Here is a 25044-nt window from a genome sequence, read left to right on the forward strand (position 1 = left end):
TTGAAAGTTTTACAAAACCAAGATGCCACCTGAGGTGCACCTGGCCCAAGCCATGGGATTTGCAGTTGTCTCTATGTGTGCGGAACCTACACCGTGAATGAAGAGCATCCGAGAAGACTTGATGCCGTGGCAGGGTGGTGCTGATGTAGGGTATTAAGTACACTGTGAACTGCCAGAAGACAGAACTAATTTATGTTATAAGAAGTACAGTCAGAAGACTCCACAGAGGCAAGAAAAGAGACTTGATCTCACATACTTTGAACAGATCTCTCGGCGGAACCAGTCCCTGCAGAGGGTATCGTTCTTGGTAACCAAACCAAACTCACTGCCGTCAACTCTATGCTTGCTCATAGGAGAGGGTACAATGCTCATGTGAGTTTCTGCGACAGGGACTCTTTACAGGAGTAGAAAGTCCTGTCTTTCTTTTGTGGTTTTGAACTGCTAACCTTTTGGTAAGCAACCCAACAAGTAAACAGTGTGCTAGCAGGGTTCCCATTCTTGATAGAGGGTTAGTAAACAGAGGGGGCTCTTAAGGAGATAGGTCTAGATTGAGCTGTATGTTGTTCTGTATGTTGGCTGTGAATCAAAAATGGCTCAATGGCCTCTAATGAAATAACAATGGATTCATGTGAATGTAAGATATCTTCAATGAACAAAGAAGACCAAATAAGAATCGATGCATTTGAATTCAGTATTGACAATGAATACTGAATATTTCATACTCTACCAGAAGAATAATCAGTTTGTGTTAGAAGTAGATTGCCAGATATTTCTTAGAAGTGAGGACATTAATACTTTGCCTTATATATTTTGGATACATTAACAAAGATCCTGGACCCTCAAGGGCTTCCCAGTGGGTCAGGTGGCCGGGTCAGCCTAAAGAAGAATGGCCTCAGTATGGATCAACACAGAGGCTGCTACAATGAACTGAATCACAAGGACCATTGTGAACGTGGTACAGAATGGAGAAGCTTTTTATTGCGTTGTACAGCGTTGCTATGAATCGTAACTGACTTGACAGCACCTATAGTAACAGCAACAATATAATAATATACTTATTGCTTTATTCATGTGTAATTTTATCAATGTTGTGATAATTACCCTCCTCAGTTAAGGTAGTGATAAATATAATTTATCAACAGTTATTTAATTTTATATGTATATTTCTATAGGTGACAAAAATCATAGGTATAATGTCACCTCCTGTTGGCTAGATTTATAATGAAAGGAAGTATTACATTTCAGTCAAAGTTGAGTGATGGTATTAATGTGGCACATTTTTTCCCTTCAGGTCCATAGATTTCCTGGGATAAAGAATGACAGGGGCATTCTCTGTGCCTCCAGGTTATGCAGTATGGTCAGAAAAGGCCTTTCCAATGAGGTGACACCTGAGCAGGAACCTTAGTGAAGTGGAGGGTGAGACACAGAGATATCTTGGGAAAACATTTTCTGTATTGGGAATAGTAACTATGCAAGTTCTTAAAGTGGCACTTTTTTCACACGCAAGGTTGTAGATCTTGTTCCTAGAAAACAGCAAGGTGCTCATGGAGCAAGAATCATTTTTCAGCTTCTGCCATAAAAATGAGAAGTGGTGTTTTATTAGGTGATATGAATTGAAGATGCTGAGATGGGAGAGATGGAGATATTAAATATGTATTATGCCTTTCCATGGAAACTATAACATGTGGTGGCGGGTGGGTTCTCAGAGCAGACTGCAGAAGCACACATCACACGGTGTCATGAAACAACTTCAGTTAGTACAGTTGCATTGAGTTTGTACTCATTTCTCATGTGGCCTCCTCCTGGTGTAAGTTACCTGTTACCAAAACCACTGTTGAAGTTGAATCTGAAAGTCAGCGATGGGCCTGGCTGGCAGGAGGAGAGGGAATGTAGCCGGGCGCACTCTAGTCCTGCTTGCTCGGTGCTGCTGCCCGGCCCCCAGGCAGGCTTCACATGGCTGATGAGCATACAGAGACGGCACTGGCTGCCTTCACCTGCTTCTCATCTTGCCGTTTGGCTTAGACTCTGTGGCTTTTCGACATAAAATGTATCTCTATCTTTAGATTAAACCAACTATACCTACTTCTCACTGAGCCACATGATGAGGTTCCAAGACCAGTTCATAATGCAAAAATGGCATTATGAAAAAAAGTTGTATGATCACTTTATGCGCCTGATCTGACCCCACCACACTGAGACAAAACATTAAGGGTGTGCAACAGAACAGCAAGGGAACAGAGCAACAAAGTCCCTAGGGAATACCAAAAATAGACTTTAGGGCTAGGTTGTGGCACCCCTACAGACTCAATTGGAAAACACTCCTGAAAGTCAACAAACAGATCTAGAACTATTTACAGGCTTTTCTCTCTTTTGTCACTATTGTTGTTGTCGTTGTGTTTTCCTTTGTTGCTTTGTTTTGCTCTGCCTTGTTTGGGGGCATACTATTATCTCTGCAGGTCTGTCTAGATAAGATAGACTGGATAAAAAATCTGGAGGGGAAAACAATGAGACCAATGGTTCCAGGGGGGGACACGGGAGAGGTGGGGATCATTGACAACTTCACCATATTTTGTATTTACCATTAGGATGCTTGTTGGTTCATTTATGAGGATTTTTGTTTTCTTTGTGTGGAAGAATAATCCATATTGAAGACGGTGTAGTCTTTGATTTTCATCTGTAATTTCTTTGAGTCTTCTTCCCTTTCTGGAAGCAAGTGTGTTATGTGAATGTTGCAGAAGGCTAGTGCGTCTCCCTTCCAATGCTGATGTCGTTTTCTTTTTCATAGATTCCAGCTTCTCAGATTATTGGCAGTTTGAATAAGCATGTGAAAATATATACCCCCATGCACACTTCTCGGTTGTAAACCACCAGTCTTACCTCGTTATGCTCAATTAACTCACCTTTGGTCTCTATTCAGTTTCCACAAAATATGCTCTAGAATTCCCTTTGAAATTGTATCTATCATTTATTATGCCTTTACATTGTCAAAAACAAACCCCACAGTAAATCATCTTTCTGGCATTCTTTGCTTTTACCTAGGATCCACCCGACCTCATTAATTATTCTCCATATTCTGTGTCCTCTTCTGAATCTGGCTTGAGTTTGTGGGACTTTCCTGTCAGTGTACTGCTGCAACCACCTAAAAATTATCTTCAGTAAAGATAGGTTAATGATATAGTTTGGTGATTTCTGAATTCTATGAAATCACCTTTCTTGCAGTGGGTACAGATGTGCTGCTCCTCCAGTCGTGTGGCCAGGTATCTATGGTCCTGATTTCTTGGAATAGACAAGTGAACTCTTTTGTCACTGTATGTTTGTTGATGGATCTTAATTAGTACTTTGTCAATCCCTGGAGCATGGCTTTTCTCCAGAGCCTTCAGTAAAGCTTGGATTTTTTTGTTCAATAATTTTGGTTCCTGATTATGTGTTATATCCTAAAATGGTTGATGGCCAATGCATTCCTTTGTTATATTGATTTCTGTATTCCTTACAACTTCTTTTGATGTCTTATGTGTCCAAAATTTTCCCCATAATATCACATGCAAGTAAAATGTTGCTGAAGATAATTTTAAAAAACTGTTGCAGTAATATAATTATGGAAAATAACCATGAATTCAAGCCAGATTCAGAAGATGCATCAAAAAATGATAAAAATGTTATGGTCATTTCTGATAGTAATAGAAGTGCACATGATATTGTAATTACATTGACTTTGAAAATTGTTTTTTTGAGCCTTCATTGCCATAACCACTGTGAAATTTGATAATATGAAGTGAGTTATAATAAATATAATCACCATGTAAGAAGACTGTGTTGAATTTTGTTCTGAGTTTTATGATAATATGAACTCTCACTTTAATTATTGTACTTGATATTACTTTATTCTATTTCTTTTAACATTAATGTTATAACACATATCCTTAGAGATTTATAAGAGGCTAGTGCTTGGAAGAATACTCCACAAACTCCTTTACCAATGTGAGCAGATCAAATTATTCTGCTAAAAAATTATGAAATTGACATGAAGTAATCAGTCCAACTTAAAAAATATAAATGCATTTAGTTAATGTTAATTTTGAGTGGAATATTTTGTGGGATTTAATAATTGAGTTAGTGTAGGAAGAGTTACACGTACCATTTTATACATGTAGAAAACGAGATTTCTTCAATTACGGAAGTGGTTTAAGTACACCTTTATCTGACTGTAATTGGTGTATCTACAATACTGAGAATTTTATAATTCTAAATTATGAAGATAACTATTTAGAAATTACATACCGTATGAAAAACTAAAAACAGAAACCAAAGTCACGCTAATGGAATTGATTCCAACTTCGCACGACCATCTAGGACAACACAACTGAGCCTGTAACTGTTTATGAGAGGCGAAAATCTCATCTCTCTCCCTCCCAAGAGCTAGTGGTTAGCAGCCCAATTTGTAACCCACTTCACCACCAGGGCTCCACATACCTATACCAAAAACAAACATGCTGCCATCAGTTGGATTTCAACCCCTGGCCACCATGGAGGACAGAGCATTACTGCCCCTGTGGGTTTCTGAGACAGTAACTTTACAGGAGTAGAAAGCCTCATCTATCTTCCATGGTGTGGCTAGTGGTTTTGAACTGCTGACCTTGTGGTTAGCAGCCCAGCTGGTAACCACTAAGCCACCAGTGCTCCTCCACTTACTGTTTAGAATCCTCCCCTTAGTGTTTAATAATCCTCTCCATATCCTTAAATGATAATGATATTGTGTTTCTGTTTTAGGAAACTCTAAGAAGAAGCTTATATGTTCAGTGTGCAATAAAAAGTGTTCTTCAGCATTAAGCCTACAGGAACATAGAAAGGTTAGTAAGAAAGATTGGCACTCATGACAATACAAAATATTGAGTCATTCATAGTGTCTGCCATGTAACTGTGAATTAAAAAAAAAGTATGACAGAGCTTTGCCAGTAACTTAAAAGTACTAACATAGACTCGAATACAAGACGAGTATGAAGAAATGTAACCTGCAAAAGGATAGTTTCATAACTTGTTGCTGGGAGCTAGAAACACTTTTCCATTGCCCAGTGCTCGGCTCATGGGTCCCTTGCCTGCAACACCTGTGCTTTCGCCCTTTTATCAGCTGAGAATGGTTCGGGGAATATCAATGAATAAGGAAAGTGTATGTTTTTGTGAATTTTCGCAGGATAATGTGCAATGGCCTCTAGCTATTCGAACATAAGCATGTGATAGTTAAGTCTTTCAACAAAGACAGAAGTGCCATTATTTTGAAGACCCCCAAACCACATACTTGTATATCAAAATGCTGTAAGCAAAAACAAATGAATAAATTAGGAGAAACTAGATTGCAAATATTTTGTAATAACTAAAAAACTTACCAAGTTATTATTTGGATATGAAAAGATTGTCTGCAAATAAATGGCTATTATAAACTATATCACCATTATCAGCTAGCTAATAAAACTTATTAAAAATAGAATTAGAGTACAATTTTGATTTCATTAATAGCATGGCAGAGTCCAACAATTTATTTGTCTTATATTATTACATTCAAAACCTATGTGTCCATTTTCTAATTTTATACATTGCATTTCCCCCCACAATATCTTGGAGCATATTACTTTGAAACATTTGTTTATTTAAGGATTTTCTACCGAAAGAGAAGTGAAAGTAAAATTTTAATGTTCTGTGGCTTGAGAATTGAACTTTACCTTTTATCCAATATATAAATAGGAATGAGTTTGAAAAAAGCTCATGAAAAATGGAATCTAAAGATAATGGAATTTTTGTACAAACTGTCTGAAGCCCCCAATACATGTGTTGCAAAATAACTGGACAAACCCATTATTCATATGATACTTAATCCGCCACCTCTAGCCCATGTGCTATAGAATGAAGCTTTAGTGCCTGAGATGGTTAATAGGCCATGTTGGTATGTCCTGACGTCACTCCTGTATGTGAAATGATTTGACCTCCTAGGAAACAGAAGACTGAGAGCAGCACAATGCCTTCCCCTCTTTGTCACTACACTTTACATGACATGGAACATAGACTGGTTCTTGTTTTTTATAAATCTTTTTGAGTGTCAGGAGAATAATTTTCAGACAAATATTACACTATGCTCCATCCGGATATCTCTCTGCTTCTCTTATTACTTCTGAAGCCAAACCTTCATTTCTGAGACAGAGATTAAATTCATTGGAGTGAATGTTTTGTATATGCTGTTGGGTAAGCATTGGATTACCATTGTAAGATCAGTAGTTCTAACCCACCAAATGCCCCATGGGAGAAAGATGAGGCTTTCTGTTCCCCTAAAAATCTGTAGCTTCAGAAATTCTACACAGGGTTGCTATGAGTCAGAATCAACTTGAAAGAAAAAAAAGGTAATGCTTACTACATTCATCTATTTCATGATTTTTATTAGGTGAGATACCATCAAGTTGGCACCAATGCATAGCAGCCCTTAAAGTCACGGAACAAAGCACTGTCTAGTTCAGCACCATCCTCATCATTGCTGTGCGCTCATTGCTCCAGCACTGCGTCACCCACCTTCCACTTCACCCCATCTCATGTCCTTCTCCAGGGACTGCTCTCTCCTAATGCCATGTCCATTCTTACATATGGAAATTTAGGATACTCTTCCAAATTAAAATTTTACCAAATGTGTGTTTTGAGAAACAAATCTGTGGAGCATCTTTTTGAAGAATGTGCGCTTTCCTCTTTAATTTTTCTTCACAATCAACTCATTTTACTCTTAGAAGAAATATCTTGGTTGATAGAAATCTTCCCTCCTGCTGGTGGAATACAGCAACTGCAGCTTCGTACCTCTTGGGGGCTTTCTGCAGGATGTTAGTAACATGTCTCTCAGCACGTCCTCCGTTACCCCAGAGTCCTGCCAGTTTAGCCTTTCCTAACCCACAGGCAGGTTTTTCTGATTTGAATTTGCCTCTCTTCTTTCTTACATCTGGATCGATCTAATATGTAACATGGAGCCCTTGGTGTGCAGTGGTTTAGAGCGCATCTGTTACACTAACAACCATAATGAAGGAGACACAGCAGATGACTAAATAAATACTGCAGTCTGCTTAGCACAGGAGAGTTCTGTGCATGAGAAAACTTCAAGAATAAAAGGAGAACCCACTGGGTGGGAAAAGAAACTTGGGAACGGCACAAGGGACAGAAGACTAATTACTAAAATCTGTAGAAAACCGTAACCCTTCCATAAGAAAGAGACCAATAACTCCATTAAAATGGGCAACATGTACTCCACTAAAATGGGCAAAAATATGAACAGACAGTTCACCAAAGATGACCTCTAAATGGCCAATGAACATGAAGAAATGCTCGTGATCACTAGCCAGCTGGAAGCTAAAGCTCAAAGCACCATACACCAACAGTGACAGCCAAGTTCCAATACAACAAAGGTGGTAAATATTGGAGAGGGACCAGAAGGATCAGGCCTCTCATATATTGGGGTGCCATTGTAAACGTGTGGGAAGGGATGTAGTGCTACCTCACACTACGGGGAATTGACATCCCGTATGACTTAGCAGGCCCCTTGCTCTGTACCTACCCAAAAGAAGGAAGAGTCATAACATGAACATTTATGAAACTCTGAAGCAACTCATGGCATGGATTGGCCTGGAAAATGTTATGTTGAACTAATTGATCAATCACAAAAGAAAGAGACGACGGCATATGCTGTGGGTGGATGGACTTGGGCAGAAGCCAACTTTGTCTCCACCGCCTGTGATTTCTGCCCTCCTCTCCCCTTCCCAGCCTGCATGTGTGCATCGCTGGGGTCCGCTCATCCAGGTCTCATTCCTAGACCTTTCCTATGGGACTGGGGGTTTGGCCTGAGCACCACGGGTTGTGCCCTCTGCCGGTCTCCTTTGTCTTCTACTCCGTGTAAAGCCCTCGCCCCAGAGGAGAAACCCTTGCCTATTTCCTTCCACCAGCATCGTCTCTCTCTCAGTGGGACCTCAGGCCCCGGGTCTCCAGCGTCTCGTGAGGGGAGAGGTCTGAAATGGTTCTCACCGACATTTAAAGGGACTCAAGGTGCCTGCCACTTCCTCGGGGGACGAAGTCTGTGTTCTACCCCCTCACCTCCCCGGCCCCACACAGTCCAGGTTGGCAGACCTGGCCCCAAGGTCTGGGGTCTGCCCCCTGGGTCCCTGCTAGCACAATCTGCCCAAGTTCAAAGGACCCTCTTCCCCTCCCCACCATCACGTGACAAGCTATGTCTGTGTGTATTATTTTTTAAAATTTTGGGGTTTTTTTTGGGAGCAATTTAAACTCCCAGTTGTTTATTTTCACAGAAGAAAATAAAATTGCAATTGCAAGAGGAAGAGAAAAAAAAGAAAAACTATTGTGTGAGATCACTGTTACAAAAGCAATCAAACAAAGATTTTCCTACCAGGAAAACAGACTTTCCAGGTTACTTTGCTGAAGGCCAGTGAAGGGAAGATGAAGCAATAGGCTGGAGAGAGATTGGCATACTTTTGAGATGAATGCCAATCTTATCTGACCATCTGAAATGTAAACCTTCATCTAAGTCACCACTTTAAAATTCGGCTGCTAGCTGCAAGACAGTGGTAGAAAGTTCCATCAGGAATAAGATGAGGCTGGTTTCCATGAAGGGGCAGTTTGACCCAGCCCTGTGGAGATTGTGTGCATCAGAACGAATCCCATGCCGTGGGTCTAATGGAGTTGGGTGTAGTATCATACCCTGTCACTGGATAGTGCTTTATGACAATTTCAAATTACTTTATGTTGTGTTGTTATTAGGTGTCATGCAACTGGTTTCCCCTCATAACAACCATATGTGTAAAGAAGAAACCACCGTTCGCTCCTGCGTCATCCTCACACGTGTTCTTACTTTGAGCCCGCAGTTGTAGTAACTGTCAGTCCATCCTCTTGAGGGTTTTCTCTGCTTTACTTCCCCTCTACCAAGCGCGGTGTTCTCCAGGGACCGGTGTCTCCTGGCATGTCCAATGCACGGGCACGAAGTCTCACCGTCCTTATTTCTAAAGGAGCATTCTTGCTAGACTTCTTTCAAGACAGATTTGTTTGTTCTTCTGTCAGTCCGTGGTACTTTCAATATTGCTCACCAGCAACATAATTCAAACGAGTCAATTCTTCTTCGGTTTTCCATACTCAGTGTCCCATTTTCACCTACATTTATGTGATTGAAAATACCATGGCTTGGATCAGGGACACCTTAGCCCACATGAAGTGTGACAGTTGATCTCTTGACTGCTGCTTCCATGAGCATTGATTATGGATACAAGCAAGAGGGAATCCTAGACAACTTCACTTTTTTATATGCTTTATCCTGAGTGATGTCACCTGTTGGCCCAGTTGTGAGGATTTTGGTGTTCTTTACACCAAATACTACTTTGACTATTCCATACCGAAGGCTGCAGTCCTTGGTCTTCGTCAGCAAGTGCTTCATCAAGCACAGATGTGTCATCTTCACATTGCGGATTGTTAACAAGCCTTCCTCCGTTCCTGATGCCACATTCTTCATGTAAACCCGCCTCTCAGCATACATAGTGAATACGTACAGTGAGAGATACAGCCTTTTCCACCCCGTCCCGATTTTAAAGCATGGACGATTTCCTTCTTCTAGGTGCACAACTCCCTCTTAATTCATGTATAGTTTCCACACGAGCACAACGAAGTGTTCTGGAATTCCCATTCTTCTCAAGGCTCTTCATAGTTACATGCCATTTAGTTAAATTTAAAGCCTTGTCAGCGACTGTAAAAGCAACACTATATGATTATGTATTTCTAAGCCTGAATTTGTGCATAACGAAAGAGGTAATGTCTAATAGACCTTTTCACTGAAAATGTGAATTCAACATGCATCACACAGATCAGCTAGCCACATTACATATTAAATAGTATGTTCTATCAGAGTATGTTTTCATGCTCAAAACAAAATTCCGACTGACGTTGTATTGTAAGAATTAATTTGAAAGAACACAAACCAAACGTTCTTCCATCGTGTAAATTCTGACTCAGTGTGACTCTGTAGAGTTTCTCAGGGCTTTAAAAAATCTTAGCTTTAGCAAATGGGCTCATCTATCTTCTGTGGAATGGTGGCTGGGTTTAAAACCTACGATTTTATGGTTAGCAACGCGTGCTTATCAGATGTCACCTGGGCTCCTTAAGCATTAGTTATATCAGAATTGTATAGTTTTGGGTAATGAAGTAGCAATTGATTATAAGTGTAACTTTTTTGGAGCTCTATTTAATCTATTAGGTTTTGACAGGCAGTTTTAAATGTTTCTTTTGTAGGTTCATGAGATATTTGATTGTCAAGAATGTATGAAGAAATTTATTTCGGCGAACCAGTTAAAACGTCATATGATCACCCACTCAGGTAAAATACATACTTTTTAACATATATTGAAGCCACTGCAACAGAGTCGCTTCGTCATTTTGTAGCTCCTGGAATGGTGACAGGAGACCCAGCTATCAGTTACAGCATGGCCGTCACTAGCGCTGTGTTTTGGGCAAGTTCCTTAACTTCTCTGGAGCCCAGTTCATTTATAAAACATGGATTGATCGTATTAAATCATATCAGAGATCTTCAAAGTCACCATTCAATTGGTCACTTCCTTTTCTTTGAGCCTCGTGTTTTTGGATTTTTTTTCTTCATGCCTGAAATTGGAAGTTGGCATTGATCTTTCAGAATCTCCGTGAAGGTTGAACAAGGCTGTTTGTTCTTGAATTTTAGTGGGGATTCAACAACTGTCGTCTCTACTCATTTTCTTTATAGTCCTTTGAATAATCAAAATCAGCTTTCTGGATACTTTTATAGCTAATGTCCTAATAAATGTGAGTGAGAAAGGTATTTAAGTACACTTGGAGAATATTAGTTTTCAAAATCAGAGTTTCATTTTAAACACGTTTGAATGTTTTGCTTTCAACAGAATTTCCTCTACTCATTTTTTTTACTAGAAAAACGACCTTATAATTGTGAGATTTGTAATAAGTCTTTCAAAAGGCTTGATCAAGTGGGTGCTCACAAAGTAATACACAGTGAAGATAAACCTTACAAATGCAAGCTGTGTGGAAAGGGATTTGCCCACAGAAATGTTTACAAGAATCACAAGAAGGTAAGCACTTTTTGCTCTTTTGAGTATTTGCTGGCGCGATTGCCATTGTTTATCTTTTGAAGAGTTCTTATCTATTGGGGACTTATTGCACAACATGGAGCAATTAGAGAAGAGTTGGCATGCACTTTCCTATCATTACTTAGGCCAGAATGCTTTGATGTCTGGATTTTGCCTACATTTGTTTATTGAAATTCACAACCAAAGTGTGTTTCAAACTCTGAGCCACTAACCCAATTTAGTGGGGTGCAAGACTATTAATTGCTAAACTTTCATTCTTCTTTGCAAAATAGGGCCGATTTTGACAGTCCTCTCTGGTGTGCTAGTAGTATGATGGACTGGTTCTTCTGCAAGGTTTTAGGAACCTTTCCTTGGTCTGTCCTTCCAGTGGGGAGTGTCAGATTATTTAAATGCTTCGTTTGTTATCTCTGCTATGTTCTCTCTACTTCCAAAAAGTTAGGTATAGCCATAATTTTGGCTCTCACCTTTACAAAGGTCATTTCTTTTCTTTAACCCCAAGCTTCAGATTAAAATGTACAACTGTGATTCTTTTCACACAGTGAATGAAGCACACCCCACATTGACTCCTCCATTCTCTTTATCTCAACAGACTTCCTTTTTGGAGTTTTGTATTTCAGCTAATGACAAAAGCATGTAATTATCCTAGTCTCTTTCTGCAGCCTTAGCCCCTTTATTAGATGCCACATTATAAAAACCCTGCCTTCTACATTATTTCAACATCTTCATACATATCCTTTCCATTACATCCCAACATCTTATTTATTTTCCACCTGAATCCTTTAAATACATAATAACCCCATTTAGCCTTTTTACTGTCCATTGTATCTCATTGAAGTCTATGTCAAAGCACAATTCTAGTATATCATTCTCATACTGTCATGTTGTAAGTGATGGATGGCTCTGCTAGAATATGCTGGAGGACACACACCTTACCTTGTCTTTCACCACGTTTTACACTGTGCCTTCCGCTTACCTTCCTAGCTTTTTATCCATGAGTTGTTCTTAAAATAATTAGCCTTCATACAGTGAGACCTCGCTGCCTTCCCTTTGTACTTTTCATTTCCTTTGTTGACTTTTGTTTGCAATTTTGACACTTACTTTACTCAAATTTTTGTTTCAAGGCTTATTGTTTTAGCTTACCTACTTCGTATAGACAATAAATAACTAATTGAATTTGAATTGAAGGCCATGATACTCAATATCTTAAAGTGTATTAAAATGTACTTGTGATGTGATAAATATTTGTACATTGAAGTTGATTACTGTGTTTTAGCATGTCATGAAGTGACATGCCACTTAAACGAATTTCCCTTAGATGAATTTTTTTCTTATCTTTGCACTTTATTCCATTGGAGTTTATGATTTCAGTATTTATTACTTGTTGCCAAAGATACTCTTATGTGTTTTAAAGTCACTTTAAATGCTATAATATTAATTCTACATGTTGTTTAATCTAAAAAAAATAGACCTGCCAAACGATGAGAAGCAAGCTTGAGTGATAATGTCCCAAATCGTCTCCGCCTCATTTCTTGCTGCCTGCCTGCCCAGGTTTTTAACTCCAGCTTTATATGTTTAGGGGGCAGGACCCCATCCAGGACTGCGGCATTGGAATGACGTGCCTACAAAATAGTATCTGGCAGGCTCCTGCTCAGTCTTTAGAACCCCTTTGCTCCTTCTTGATGAAATTGATCTCCTCACATTTCCAAGTTTTTCACAGTTTGGCTTATGTAAGATGCCACATGGGGCTTTGGCCCGGGATCTCTGCACCATCTCCCATGCTTTCGGTCGTAAATCACATGAACAGCATGATGGCGTCTTGGAAAGGATGGGAACAAGGATGCCTGTCATTTACAAAGTGGAAAGCGCATTCAGTTTTTCTGCCGAAGACCAATGCGCTTCTCGCTGTGTTGTCATCCTAGCATGTGTTTGGTATATTGCATGAAGATACTTTGGTTTAAAAAACAGCTTTTTCTGCCATCATTATTCATTAATTGCTGGTTCTGAAGGTGAAATATGGTGATATGCCAAAGGAAGTGGGGGTGATGTGGGGTAACAATAAAAACTATCAAGAATCATCCCGAGCTTCATTTTTTAGAACACGCCCAATGGTTGTCATTGTGTCACGAGCCAGAATTGAGCTCTCAGCAGCTGTTGATGCTCAACTTTTCTTTCTCTGTTGTAGATTATTTAGCCTGTGCATTTTTGCCGTTCTTGATTTAGGACAGTTCTTCCCCCGCAACATTTGGATTTGCCCGTTACAGAAATACGATCTTCCACTGGGGTTAGGGCAATATACAGAGAAGGGTTATTTTCTTTCTCAAACGTAGACTGCTTGTGATCCTGGAAGCTACACAGGCTCAGTCACAAGTAAATTAGTCAGGTTCTTCTTTATCCTTTGACCTGATTGATAGTTACAGTTTAGCTTGTAGTTTAGTTGTAGTTAGTATTTGTGTGCACGGAAACGTACTTTCATTCATTTAAATTGCTATCAGGGAAACATTTCAGAATCATAGAGGACAGAATCTAGTCAATGCATTTCAATCCTTTCTTTGTTTTTTTTAAAAATCAAATTTAATGCAATGCAAAATTGAGGGAAGGCATCTACTGCTTCCCAATTCCTGCTACAAATGGGTGTGTTAGTCTGGGTATATTAGAGAAACAAATCCACAGAAACTCATGTATAAGAGGGAATTTTATATACATCAAGAAAACATCCCAACCCAGTGCTGCCCAAGCCCACAAGTCCAACATTAACCTATATGCCCGACACCAATCCACAAAGTCCTCCTTCATCTCACAAAACAGACACAATGATGCCAACTGCAGGAGGAAAGCCAAACTAGTGAACATGTAAGCATCTCACCGCTGGCAAGGGTCTCCACACGGCTGCTCCAGCACCCGGAGCTGCATCAGGGTAGGTCCATGTGGCATTTCCATGGGTATTTCTTGCAGTAAGTGAGCCTTGCAAGCTGAAGCAGGAACTGCTAAGGCAGCTGCGCCCTGGTCCGACCATCAGAAAGCAAGAGACCCGAGAACTAGAAAAGGGAGGCTCATGGAGCCATTTATCCCTCTGCCCTTCAATTAACCCCACATGTGTTTATCGGCCAGGTTGGCACCATAAACTACCTACCTCAGTGGGATACCGAGATGGACTACATAGTCTTGGAAGCTAGAGCTGGAAGCCCTGGCTTGATAATGGATAGGAATTCAGAAGGGTTTCTCCTGATAAAACTATAAGCATCCTTCTGGCAGGACAGGTGTTTTCTGTTCAAATAAAGAACCCTTTGCATAATATGCCCGAGGTTTGAGGCCTAAGCATATCTAGAGATCTAATCATATCATCCACTGACCTCATCTACTGATCCCTTAGTACATTCTTACCCAGCGTTTTCCAAACCCTTGACCATGAGCCCTTTGTGGGGCCTCAAATAAGCTCAGTGGGGTGTGAGCAGCCGTGCAATAGGAAATAGGAAGTAAAGAGTGCGTTTCGTGTAAGGCATCTAATGCGTGGGTTTTGGAATTCATTTTGTTTTCTTTCTTGAAGTAGCTCTGTGGTCACAGTCAGTTTATCCCTTGAAGAACAGGCCGAGCTTCTTCCTAAGCAGCTCATGGCCTCCGGTTCCCAAACGGAAGATGTGGCAAAGAGCGGACACAGTTAAAATAGGAAAAGTCCCTGGTCATCTCAGGAAGTGGCCAAGTTGGCGACGGAGAGGTTGTCACTCGGTAAATCTCTCACAGCTACTTCTCCCTTCCTCTTTGGGTCACATTTTACCCTGTGATGTTCTAATTTTCCGAACCATTTCCTGGCACTGTCATAAATATTTGACTTCCAGTTCATTTCCTGCCAAATCGCTGATCCCTTTTTGTTTTCAGACTTTAGTGGAGAACTTTCCCTCTCAGCTTTCTTCCACCCCCAAACAGTGATTTAAGAGCCACCAACTAAAGAGAGTACAGCTCTAGGTGTGGAATTTATGAGGCAAATAGGAAGCGTATTGCAAATTTTAATTACTCTTGCTTGACTGCCTTTTGAAAAAACTGTGTATTAGCTCAAGGGTGTGTGAAAATGTGTTTATGTGTACCATTACCAGTATTTTCTATTATCTGTCTTTTTTATTTTTATAGTCAGTTTTAAAGTGCTATATGAATGTATTTTAACATTAATAGGTCAGATTTTGCTCCTTAGAAGTTTATTTTCTACTTATATTTCTTCTATGAAATGTCTGTATGTAGTCTGTCCGATTTTCTGTTTTCTTTTTTATTTTGAGGATGAATAGAATTCCTTTCTTGTCCCCATTTGCCAATTGGTATCATTTGTATGAAGATTTTTCCATGCATGTTGTTAAATGTGACAGTATTTTTATGACGTATGAAGTTTTGTCTTGTATGGAATTATTTTGTTCTAAGATTCTACAACTACTTATCAACCCTTTTTGAAGTTAAAATAGTTTTTTTTAATTCGTGTTTTAATTCATTTGGAATATATTGTTAGATATGACTTGAAGTATTGACCTACCAAGCCAGTATTACCCTATTCCTGAATACCCCTGCAGGTTTATCTGAGGACCCCATTCCATTCTACTGGACTGGTTTCCATGATGACATCCTACTGCTTTCATAACGTCAGTTTGTTACGTGTCTCAAGGCCTTCTCCCTTTTTAAAATTCTCTTTGATGGTACTCGGGCAGAAGAAGGTAGATGAACATACATCTGACCCCTAGACAACTTCTGACCATTAGAAAAAAGAGCTCCGCTTTACAATGATGCATTATAATACTTCAATTGGGACCAGTTTTATTCCTACCCCTTTTTGGCAGGAAAGCATACAGATAAAACAGCTAAGTGTCCTCTGCACTCACTGACGGCACTTTTCTTGCATGTACATTCCCCCCCGGGCAGTGTAACTGGTCAGTACTCTAGCTGCTCACCCAGAGATTGCAGGTTTGAGTCCAGCTAGTGACCCCAGGGAAGAAAGGCCTGACACTGTACTTCTAAAAAGTCCGCGCTGAAAACTTCCTCCCTCGACAATACCACAGAGCACAGTTTCCCAGATGGGGGTCTCCAGGCAATTGGGGATGGTGCCCATCATAGTTCACCTCCTCACGTACATGGAATTTGTTCCCTCAATGCTCCTTTACTCAACCTGCCACTGTAATAAGTTTCATCCCGCTCAGTCACTAGGAGAAAAAGACATACAGGTGAGAGAGACTTGTTCACATAACCCGTAGACAGGTCAGCAAGAGCCCGATGATACGGTAGGGGCTTATCAGAGACAGGAGGAGAACTGTCATCGCCATAGCTGACCCAGGAGAAGTTGATGTGAGGGAAGGGGCAAGCATATGCCAGTTAGAACCCTCGGTACACAGGCTACTGAATTTAAATGGTATGATTCTACGTCATATAAGTTCAGAGTCTACAATAAATGAAATAGTAGATTAATGTTTTGAAAAAGAGGCACTCTTTTCTCTTAATACTGTATATCATACTAGAAAGTGACGGAAGTCTGAGTTAATGAAAGCCAAGGATGTAGTAAAGAACACTGGGTGTGGTTGAAATGTGCTAAAGTCTGGTGTTTCAATAGATATTAGGCTTGGAGCTTCATGTTCCTTCTTGTATGTTTTATATTTTAAAATTCTGGATCTGTTGACATTATACCAGTATTATCTGGAGAACTAGATTAGTCTTAGGAGGATTTCATGGAGATTGCGACTTTGGATGGTGCGGATACTTTATGCTACTTTAAAAAATGAACAACTTCCTAGTATGCATTTAGTTATTTTTCCTGACCCTGTATTTGCCAAGTATTTGGATCCATTCAGCTCTTAAAATGCTTAGGTTTTACCCTAAATGGAAATATACTTCCTAAGAACCAGCATTAATTTTCAGAGAGTATTTTTGGATAGGATTGAAATGGCTCCATCACAGTCTACTTCCCAGCTTGTACTTTTAAGAAACTGTACATGCTTGCCTCTGAGTAAGACATGACCATCCTCTTTGGATGAGAGATTACTATCAAACAAGTTAGCCCCTTGAAGTTGGCTGCATATGAGCTATTAAAGTTAGGATTCCTAGCTTTACACAGAAAAATTGCTTTATTATTACTGTGTTGAGTGTGAATAATGTTATTTTTCTGGGTAAAGCTGCTGGTCTGTGTGTGTTAACTGGCCAGCTCCCTGGGGAGACATGAATGCTGGTTCCATATACTTAAAGACCACCACGCAAAAGAGGTATTATGTTTGTTCTGTATAACTTCATACTTGTAGCAAACCAGTGTTCAAATCCACTAACTCGGAGTTCATGTGTTCAGCTTCCCCGCCCAGTGTTTCTCCAATAGGAGTGGCTGTGTCTTCATGTTGCAGAGGGGAGACCCTCTGAAGGCGGATTTCTGCTGTTGTCCTGTAGGTTTCTTATGGAAGTCGATGATTCTTCTTCATCTTAGCACATTCCTTTTATTCTAATCAGACTGTGCTTCGTGCTGGGTGGACTGCAGTGTGTTGTTTCATGAGGTGTCTCTCAGGAAGGGCAAAGTGGGGCATTGGCTGTGCAGGGACTTGCCCTGCTGGTGCAGTGGTTACGTGCTTAGCTGTTCATCTAGTTGGCATAAAGATTACAGCCTGGAAAATCTTTAGGGAACCTTTGCCCTATCACATGGATGGAGTCTGTACGCATCAAACATGGACTGGGAAGCACCCAACCATCACACAGTTCTGTAGAGACATCATATAAGGGCCTCTCTGTGCCGTGTGCTAGCCTTTCAGGTACTCAGAGTCAAAGAACTTACTTCTTCAACAAACTTCAATTTCCATATATTTTTGTGAGGAAGAACACTTTTAAAGAACCAGGATTGAAAGCTGACAGTAAAGAGGTAATCCACATACCTATAAACAGCCCAATGACCCCATTTGATATGATGTAGGTTTATGGTGTGGCCCAATGGATCAATGATGTATTGGTGATATAGATACTTGAAACTTCAATAACAAACTCTGTTCTTTAATAGTTGTGACAAAAATATCTCTGGAATATTTTCTCCAAATTTATCGTATCTCTAGTTGTTTCTCTTAAATTTATGAGTTTTCTTTCTTTGCATGTTTCTTCCCAGAGAAATAGAATTTCCATTAGAATGTTGTTTTTTACAGAATGACATATAACACTAAATTATCAGGGCAATCATCTTAAATTGTGAATAGTCCTGGTAAAATTTTTATTCTGTCCTCATGAAATTAGAATTTGATTTGTATGATAGAAATCTGCTAACACAATTTTTACTGTATGAAAAATATGCCCCAAACCTTCTGAAGTATGTCTGAAGAATACTGGTAGTTATTATAAACAGTTCAACAAAGTTTCTTACACATTTTCTATATCTGCAACAGTAATGAGATTCAACTCCAGTTATTGATACATAAGATCTATATTTTCATTTTTCCCTCATTCACAAACAAACCCATCTGCCAATCTGGCAGCTGTTGGCGTCATTCATGATATCTAAACAGGGGATGCTCTGTAGCTCAAGGATCTATAAATAAGTGAAACATTTGGTGTTCTTTTAGAGATGAAGTGGTAGAGGTTTCCGTATTAAACACTTTTAAAAATTCTGATTCTTGTAAAATTTATATTCTTTGAACCAGAAGTCTTTCATCCATACCCGGGTGGCACAGTGGCTATACAAGCCGACACTGTCACTTTGCTGAAATGAGACGGCCTGCTAGTTCTCTATTGATTGGGAACAGTATGAGCCATGCCATCCCAAGCCAGATGTGGTGATGGGATCTTTGTGACAAAAGTATTTAGTCAGTGTGTAGCACACCAACAGTTTACCGTAGAGAATATGCCATCCAGTTTAGACTCCACATCTAGATGTCGTGCTTTCGGTTTACGTAGTTGCAAAGCATTATGTTGCCCCACTTCTTTCCTAATCAAGTTAATAAGTCATCAAAACAAATGGTTTTTCTTATAATGTTTAGATAGATAGAAAGACAGAAAGAAATGCAGTATAATGCAGAATTTGGAGAATATAGCAGCCATTTTTCCATTTAGGTACTTGAAAAAATTTTAATAAATCATTTTATTGGGGGCTCTTACAAATCCTTTAAAAAATCATTTTATTGGGGGCTCGTGCATCTGTAGACAACTGGACATCCCTTGCAGAGGGTAGTGAGGAGGAGATGAGTCACTCAGGGTGCAATGTAGCGTTGATGAAACTCACAACCTTCCTCTAGTTCTTAAACGCTTCCCCTACCCCTCCCCCCCTATCATGATTCCAATTCCACCTTGCAAACCTGGTTAGACCAGAGAATGCACAGCGGTGCAGATGAAACTGGAAACACAGGGAATCCAGGACAGATGAATCTCTCAGGACCAGTGGTGAGAGTGGCGATACCAGGAGGGAAGAGGGAAGGTAGGGTAGAAAGGGGGAACCAATTACAAGGATCTTCATATAACCTCCTCCCTGTGGATGGGCAACAGAAAAGTGGGTGAAGGGAGACGCTGGGCAGTGTAAGATATGATAAAAAAATTTATAAATTATCAAGGGTTCGTGAGGGAGGGGCGAGCAGGGAAGATATGGGGGAGAGAAGAAAAAATGAGGAGCTTATTTCAGGAGCCCAAGCAGAAAGCGAGAGTTTTGAGACTGATGTGGGCAATGAATGTATAAGTCTGCTTTACACAATTGATGTATGTGTGGATTGTGATGAGAGTTGTATAAGCCCTAATAAAAGGATTTTAAAAATACTGCCAGATATATTTCTATAAAAATAGTTGTTTAGCCAGAGCATACAGACATTTGTCATTTGAATAATAGAGCTCCACTGCCATCAGATCTACTGAAAGAAACTTATTTCTGTTTTTTGAATATGCAAAGGTATTTGATTATGTGGATCCTAATCCATTTTGAATAATGTGATGAAGAATGGGAATTCCAGAACAATGAATTGAGCTTATGAGGCACTTATACATAGATCTAGAGGCAGCAGTTTAAATTCAGAAATGGTTTGTACCGGTGTTGTATCATTTCACGATTCCTATCTAATCTCTATGCTGAGAAATCAAGAAACTGGCCTCTGATAAAGATGGCATCGGGATTAGGAGACTCATTAACGACCTTCTACATGCAAGCGACACCTCTTTGTGTGCTGAAAGTAAAGGGGAGTTGAAGCACTTGCTGATGAAGATCATTAAGCCGGTGTAAAGAAAACAAAAATCTTTACCATGGTCCCAGTCAAATAGGATTTCATTTTACTTGCACTCACAATCAGCACTTTTGGATGCGGCAGTCAAGAAGTCAAATGACACTGGCTATGCCTGTTACAAAAGAGCTCTTTAATGTAGTAAGGAGCACAGATGCTCCTCTGAGAACCAAGGTGCACCTGATCCAAGCCATGGTCTTTGAAATCAGGTCCCAGGGTGGACAGCGAATAAGTGAGCTGGGAAATGCATAAGGAAGACAGTGGAATTGCCGATGCCCTTGAATAATCGTGTTGGAGAGGAGCATTACTACGGAGTAGTAGAAGAACAAACAAATCGTTCTTAGAAAAAATACAGGCAGAGTACCATTTCAAAGTGAGAATGTAAGACTTGGTCTTGCTTACTTTATACATGCCATCAGGAAGGACTTGTCCCTGAAGAAGGGCATCGTGCTTGGTGAAGTAGAAGCCCAATGTCATGAGTCAGTTCTGACACATCATGATTACGTGCAGCTTTTGAGACTGTATATCTTTGTGGGAGCAAACAGCCTCCTGGAAGACCTTTCATGAGATGTATTGACGCCATGGCTGCAATAGTGAGCTCAACCATAGCAACCATTGTGGGGCTAGTGCAGGGCCTGGCAGTGTTTTGTTCTGTTGTACAGAAGTTCATGATGAGTTAGAACTGATGTGAGAACACCTAATAATTATGTATTTTATTTCTATGTCATCTGTGCTTTGTAGTGATATATTTACTTTTTATGTATTTACTCTTTTTTTGTATTTACTCTTTAATGAATATTTTTAGAGCTTAGCTTATATCGAGAGCTACTGTTAGAATTATATGATATAATTCATGTATTGTATTTAGACCAGCACTGACACCAATTAAACATTAATGAGAATATTACCTTGCTGTTTAATGTGAGTAAATGACCTAGTTTTTTTTAGGAACACAAGCAGCACTTTGGACTAAAAATTATTTGAAATTATTCTAGTGAAGTTGAGAGAAAGGATAAAAACTGTATCCATTTTAACAATTCTAAATGTGGTACTATTTATCAGTGTAATGTGTAGATTTAAAAAAGATCACTTGTTTTTCTCCTATGAACCCAGCATACTACCATCTACCACATTCTGGTGGGAAACTGTCACAAGAAGAAACAGATATTGGCCATCTTCCTTTCCTTGTGCTGTCAGGTCATGAAGATGGGAGGCCCCATCATTGCAGTGAGCAGGCCTTCTTGACTCCCTGACTGGCGCTTTCTTTCATCCGCAGACTCACTCCGAAGAGAGACCATTCCGCTGTGAGGAGTGCAAAGCTCTGTTCCGGACCCCATTTTCCTTGCAGAGACACCTGCTGATACATAACAGTAAGTCACCGCGCAGGCTCTTCAGGACAGATAGAGTCACCCCGGTGCTCTTCTTGGTCTCCAGGAACATAGCCCGTCATTTCCTCTTCCATTATTATTCCACAGTAAGATTATCTTATGCGACAGTTCCTGTTGCATTCCTCATTCTAGTTACGTGAAGGATTGGATGTGGAATTATTTTCTGAAGTCAGTGAAGTATCTTGGAGCTTTGTTTCGAAGGAAGTGTACCTTCACACATCAATCATTCACATGCTTGGCATTAGTTTTTTGACCCACAGACTTTCGATGTTGGCAAATCCCAGAATGCACATGGACAATAATCCCCTCGCTGGAGCGGAGAAAGCTGAGGTCTGGAGGACAGTCAGGCTTGGATAAGGCCTGGGTAGCATTCAGGGCTCAGCAAGCCAAGCCCTTTTCATGCTAACTTTATGACTTCTGATTTCTTACTTCTGACACGGGCATACTTTTTCCTCTTTGTGGATTAGTTCTGTATTAATCCACCATGAAAATTTGTGTAGCATTTCACTCAGAGCTATTTATAGAATACCACAAAATGTGGGGTATTGCTGGAGGGTATCACTTTATGCAATGTCAAAAAATGTTTTTTCTAATCTAAATTCGAAAAATGGATTCTCTTTGTATTGGAGCTTTCATTTCAGATATTGAAATAGCCAAAGTTACGCTATACTAACATATCCTAACATTTAAAAAAGTCATTAACATTTAAATCTCACATATATGTATTACTTTTAATATGACTTTTTTCATCATTAGAATATCCTCTATTCCAAAAATATATGCCCCTGCTTACATGCTTACTATTTCTGAGGAAAGTAAAATGATCACTCAGTCTTGGAAACTATTGTATAGAATACCCCAGGAAGACATTTTCTCAGGTTAAGATGTAGTGTTTAAAATGTTATTACTAATGGTTAAGAATTTTAATAATTTCTGAGTGATAATGATTATTATATTATTCAATTTGCTTTCTAGGCAAAATATTGTTTTGTGAATTCATCCCATTCTAAATAGTTAACCTTACAGGTCTATAGAAATTATTGGCACAACTTTCTCTTTTTCTTATAAAAAGAAGTTCTATATTTAAAAGTAAAATATGGAATTCAATAGGAGAAATTTCCTTTCTAATTCATTATGATAAAGATTGTGAAAAGGAAAATATCAGGAGTTAGATGTATTTTAGAATAGGGATTTGGAACAATGAATTTGAATCATATTCTTAAGACTTATATGGTTAAACTTGAACGAAAACTCAGAGGAAAAATATGTTTTAATTTTCAATGGTAAATTTTTATTTCTGAGATAACAGCAAGGGATTTTAAATAGAAATCTAATACTTTGGATTTGAGCTCATTTTATCCAATTGCAAAATAAGTTTGAAATGATTGGGTTTAGAGCTTGCCTGTGCATTTAACGTATGTCCTAATCAGAACATTTATTGGTGGCTTAATGGAGCTTCATCTTGATTCCTTGGCCAAGGAAAAATTGAGTAAGTAAATGGGCTATTTTAACAGATAAATCTGTTGTTATTTGGGGTAGCATTGAGTCATGCCAGCACATAGCAGCCCAGTATGTCACAGCATGAACATACAGCCTGGCTGTGTGCCATCCGCATGACCATTGCTGTGTTTGAGCACATGGCTGCAGCCACTGAGTCAATCCACCTCATTCAGGCTTTCCTTTTTATTGATCCTCTACCAAATGTGCCCTTCTCTAGGGATTCGTTCTTCCTGATAACCATTTCAAAGTCTGTGATCCAAGCTTCTGCGGAACATTCTGGCTACACACCCTCCACGGCAGATTCGTTGGTTCCTATTCAGTATTCTTCATCAGCACCGTAATTCAAATACGTCACTTCTTTCCCAGTCTTCATCCCGCTCCTCTGCCTGTCTTTCACATGCATAAAAGGTGATAATGATAATATTTTGGCTCTGGTGCATCTGAGTCCTTAAAGTCACACACAGTGCTACTCAACACTTAAAAGGAATCTTTGCTACCAATTTGCTCAGCACAACATATTGTTTGATTTTGTGGCAACTGCTTCCATGGGCTTTAAGAAACCAAGTGAAACGAAATCCTTCAAACCCTCATACTTAGTTTCCCCTATTTTAAACCAAGCAGTCTCTCGCTGTTCTGCATGAATGGGTGCTTCTTGGTACAACTTCTGGATGAGCATAATTAAGTAATCTGCAAACCCCATATTTAGCAATGTTACCCACAATTTGTTCTGATCAATGTTATGCTGAATGCTTCTACATAGTGAATAAAATGCATCTCAGCCTTCTGGTATACTCTGCTTTGAGTCAAGGTCTGTCTGACATCAGCAGAGGTCTTGCTCTTTCCAGCCCTCTTGAATCTCCTCTTGAATCTGGTCTTGTTTTCTGACTGTGCCCCGTCTATATATGATGGAATTTGGGTGGATATACTCATTATCTTACTTTGGTTCCTGTAGATTTGTTTTAATTTTCCTGATAAATGTTTGTTTGTGCAAAATTTTCTCATTTGATCTCCAGTTTCATGTCTGTTAACAAGGTCATATTTTCTAATGACCGATACTTCTTTGTTTCCAATTTTTCATTTTAATCCCCAGTAATTATCAATGCATCGAGAGTAAGTGTTTGATCAAGTGCAGAAGAAAACCTGTTTTCTTCATCTTGGTCTCCGTGGTCGATGCATAAAGTTGAATAACACTGATGTAATGGCGCCATGTAGAAATTACACTGTCACTGACAGCAGAGTTCAGGGAAAGCCTAGAAACATTTTCAGTTGTTTTTTTGACAATGAATGTGATTCCGTTCCTCTTTAGTTTGCCATTGCCAGCTCTGTAGACCATGCTTATCTGATAAAAAATAGATAAAATGGTCTTTTTCAGCCCATTGATTCTATAATTTCAAGCTTTCCTTTTAAATTTTGACAACTTTCAACTTGCCACATGGCATATATTACACACGTGGTTATCACGTTAAATGATCAGAACTGCTGCTGGAAGACTATATAAGCACACAGAGAGCATAGCTTGTCACTCTGCAGGCATTTCTGCTGTGTTCTCATAAAGTCAAAGTCAAAAGGACTATTATTAGTTTGCCGCTTTATTGTGAGAATGAATAAAATGTGTGCGTGTGTACCTTTGAAGACTAAAATGTGTCATTAGAGGATGGAATAAAGTCTAGTGTTTCTTTAATAACTTCCTTAATACAATGGATTAGTCTGAGTATTTAGAAGCATTTGGATGAATATAACATAAATAAATCCGAGATTGTAATATGAAAGAAGAGAGGTATGTTATCGTAAGAACTATAATATACCTTGATGATATTTTTGTAT

The 25044-nt window shown here is 39.4% G+C and overlaps 1 protein-coding gene across 3 annotated transcripts in view; it reads left to right on the plus strand.

Moving 5' to 3' along the window:
* PRDM5 (PR/SET domain 5) overlaps positions 1–25044 on the plus strand; it is a 213688-nt gene that overhangs the window by 92698 nt on the left and 95946 nt on the right. For all 3 annotated transcript variants that reach the window (XM_075543864.1, XM_075543862.1, XM_075543863.1), the window contains 4 exons: positions 4768–4847; positions 10306–10390; positions 10972–11129; positions 21609–21702. In XM_075543864.1, coding sequence (XP_075399979.1) covers positions 4768–4847; positions 10306–10390; positions 10972–11129; positions 21609–21702 — 417 coding nt within the window. The remainder of the gene's footprint in view (positions 1–4767; positions 4848–10305; positions 10391–10971; positions 11130–21608; positions 21703–25044) is intronic.

Source organism: Tenrec ecaudatus, chromosome 3, assembly GCF_050624435.1.
Source record: "Tenrec ecaudatus isolate mTenEca1 chromosome 3, mTenEca1.hap1, whole genome shotgun sequence".
Taxonomy (NCBI): domain Eukaryota; kingdom Metazoa; phylum Chordata; class Mammalia; order Afrosoricida; family Tenrecidae; genus Tenrec; species Tenrec ecaudatus.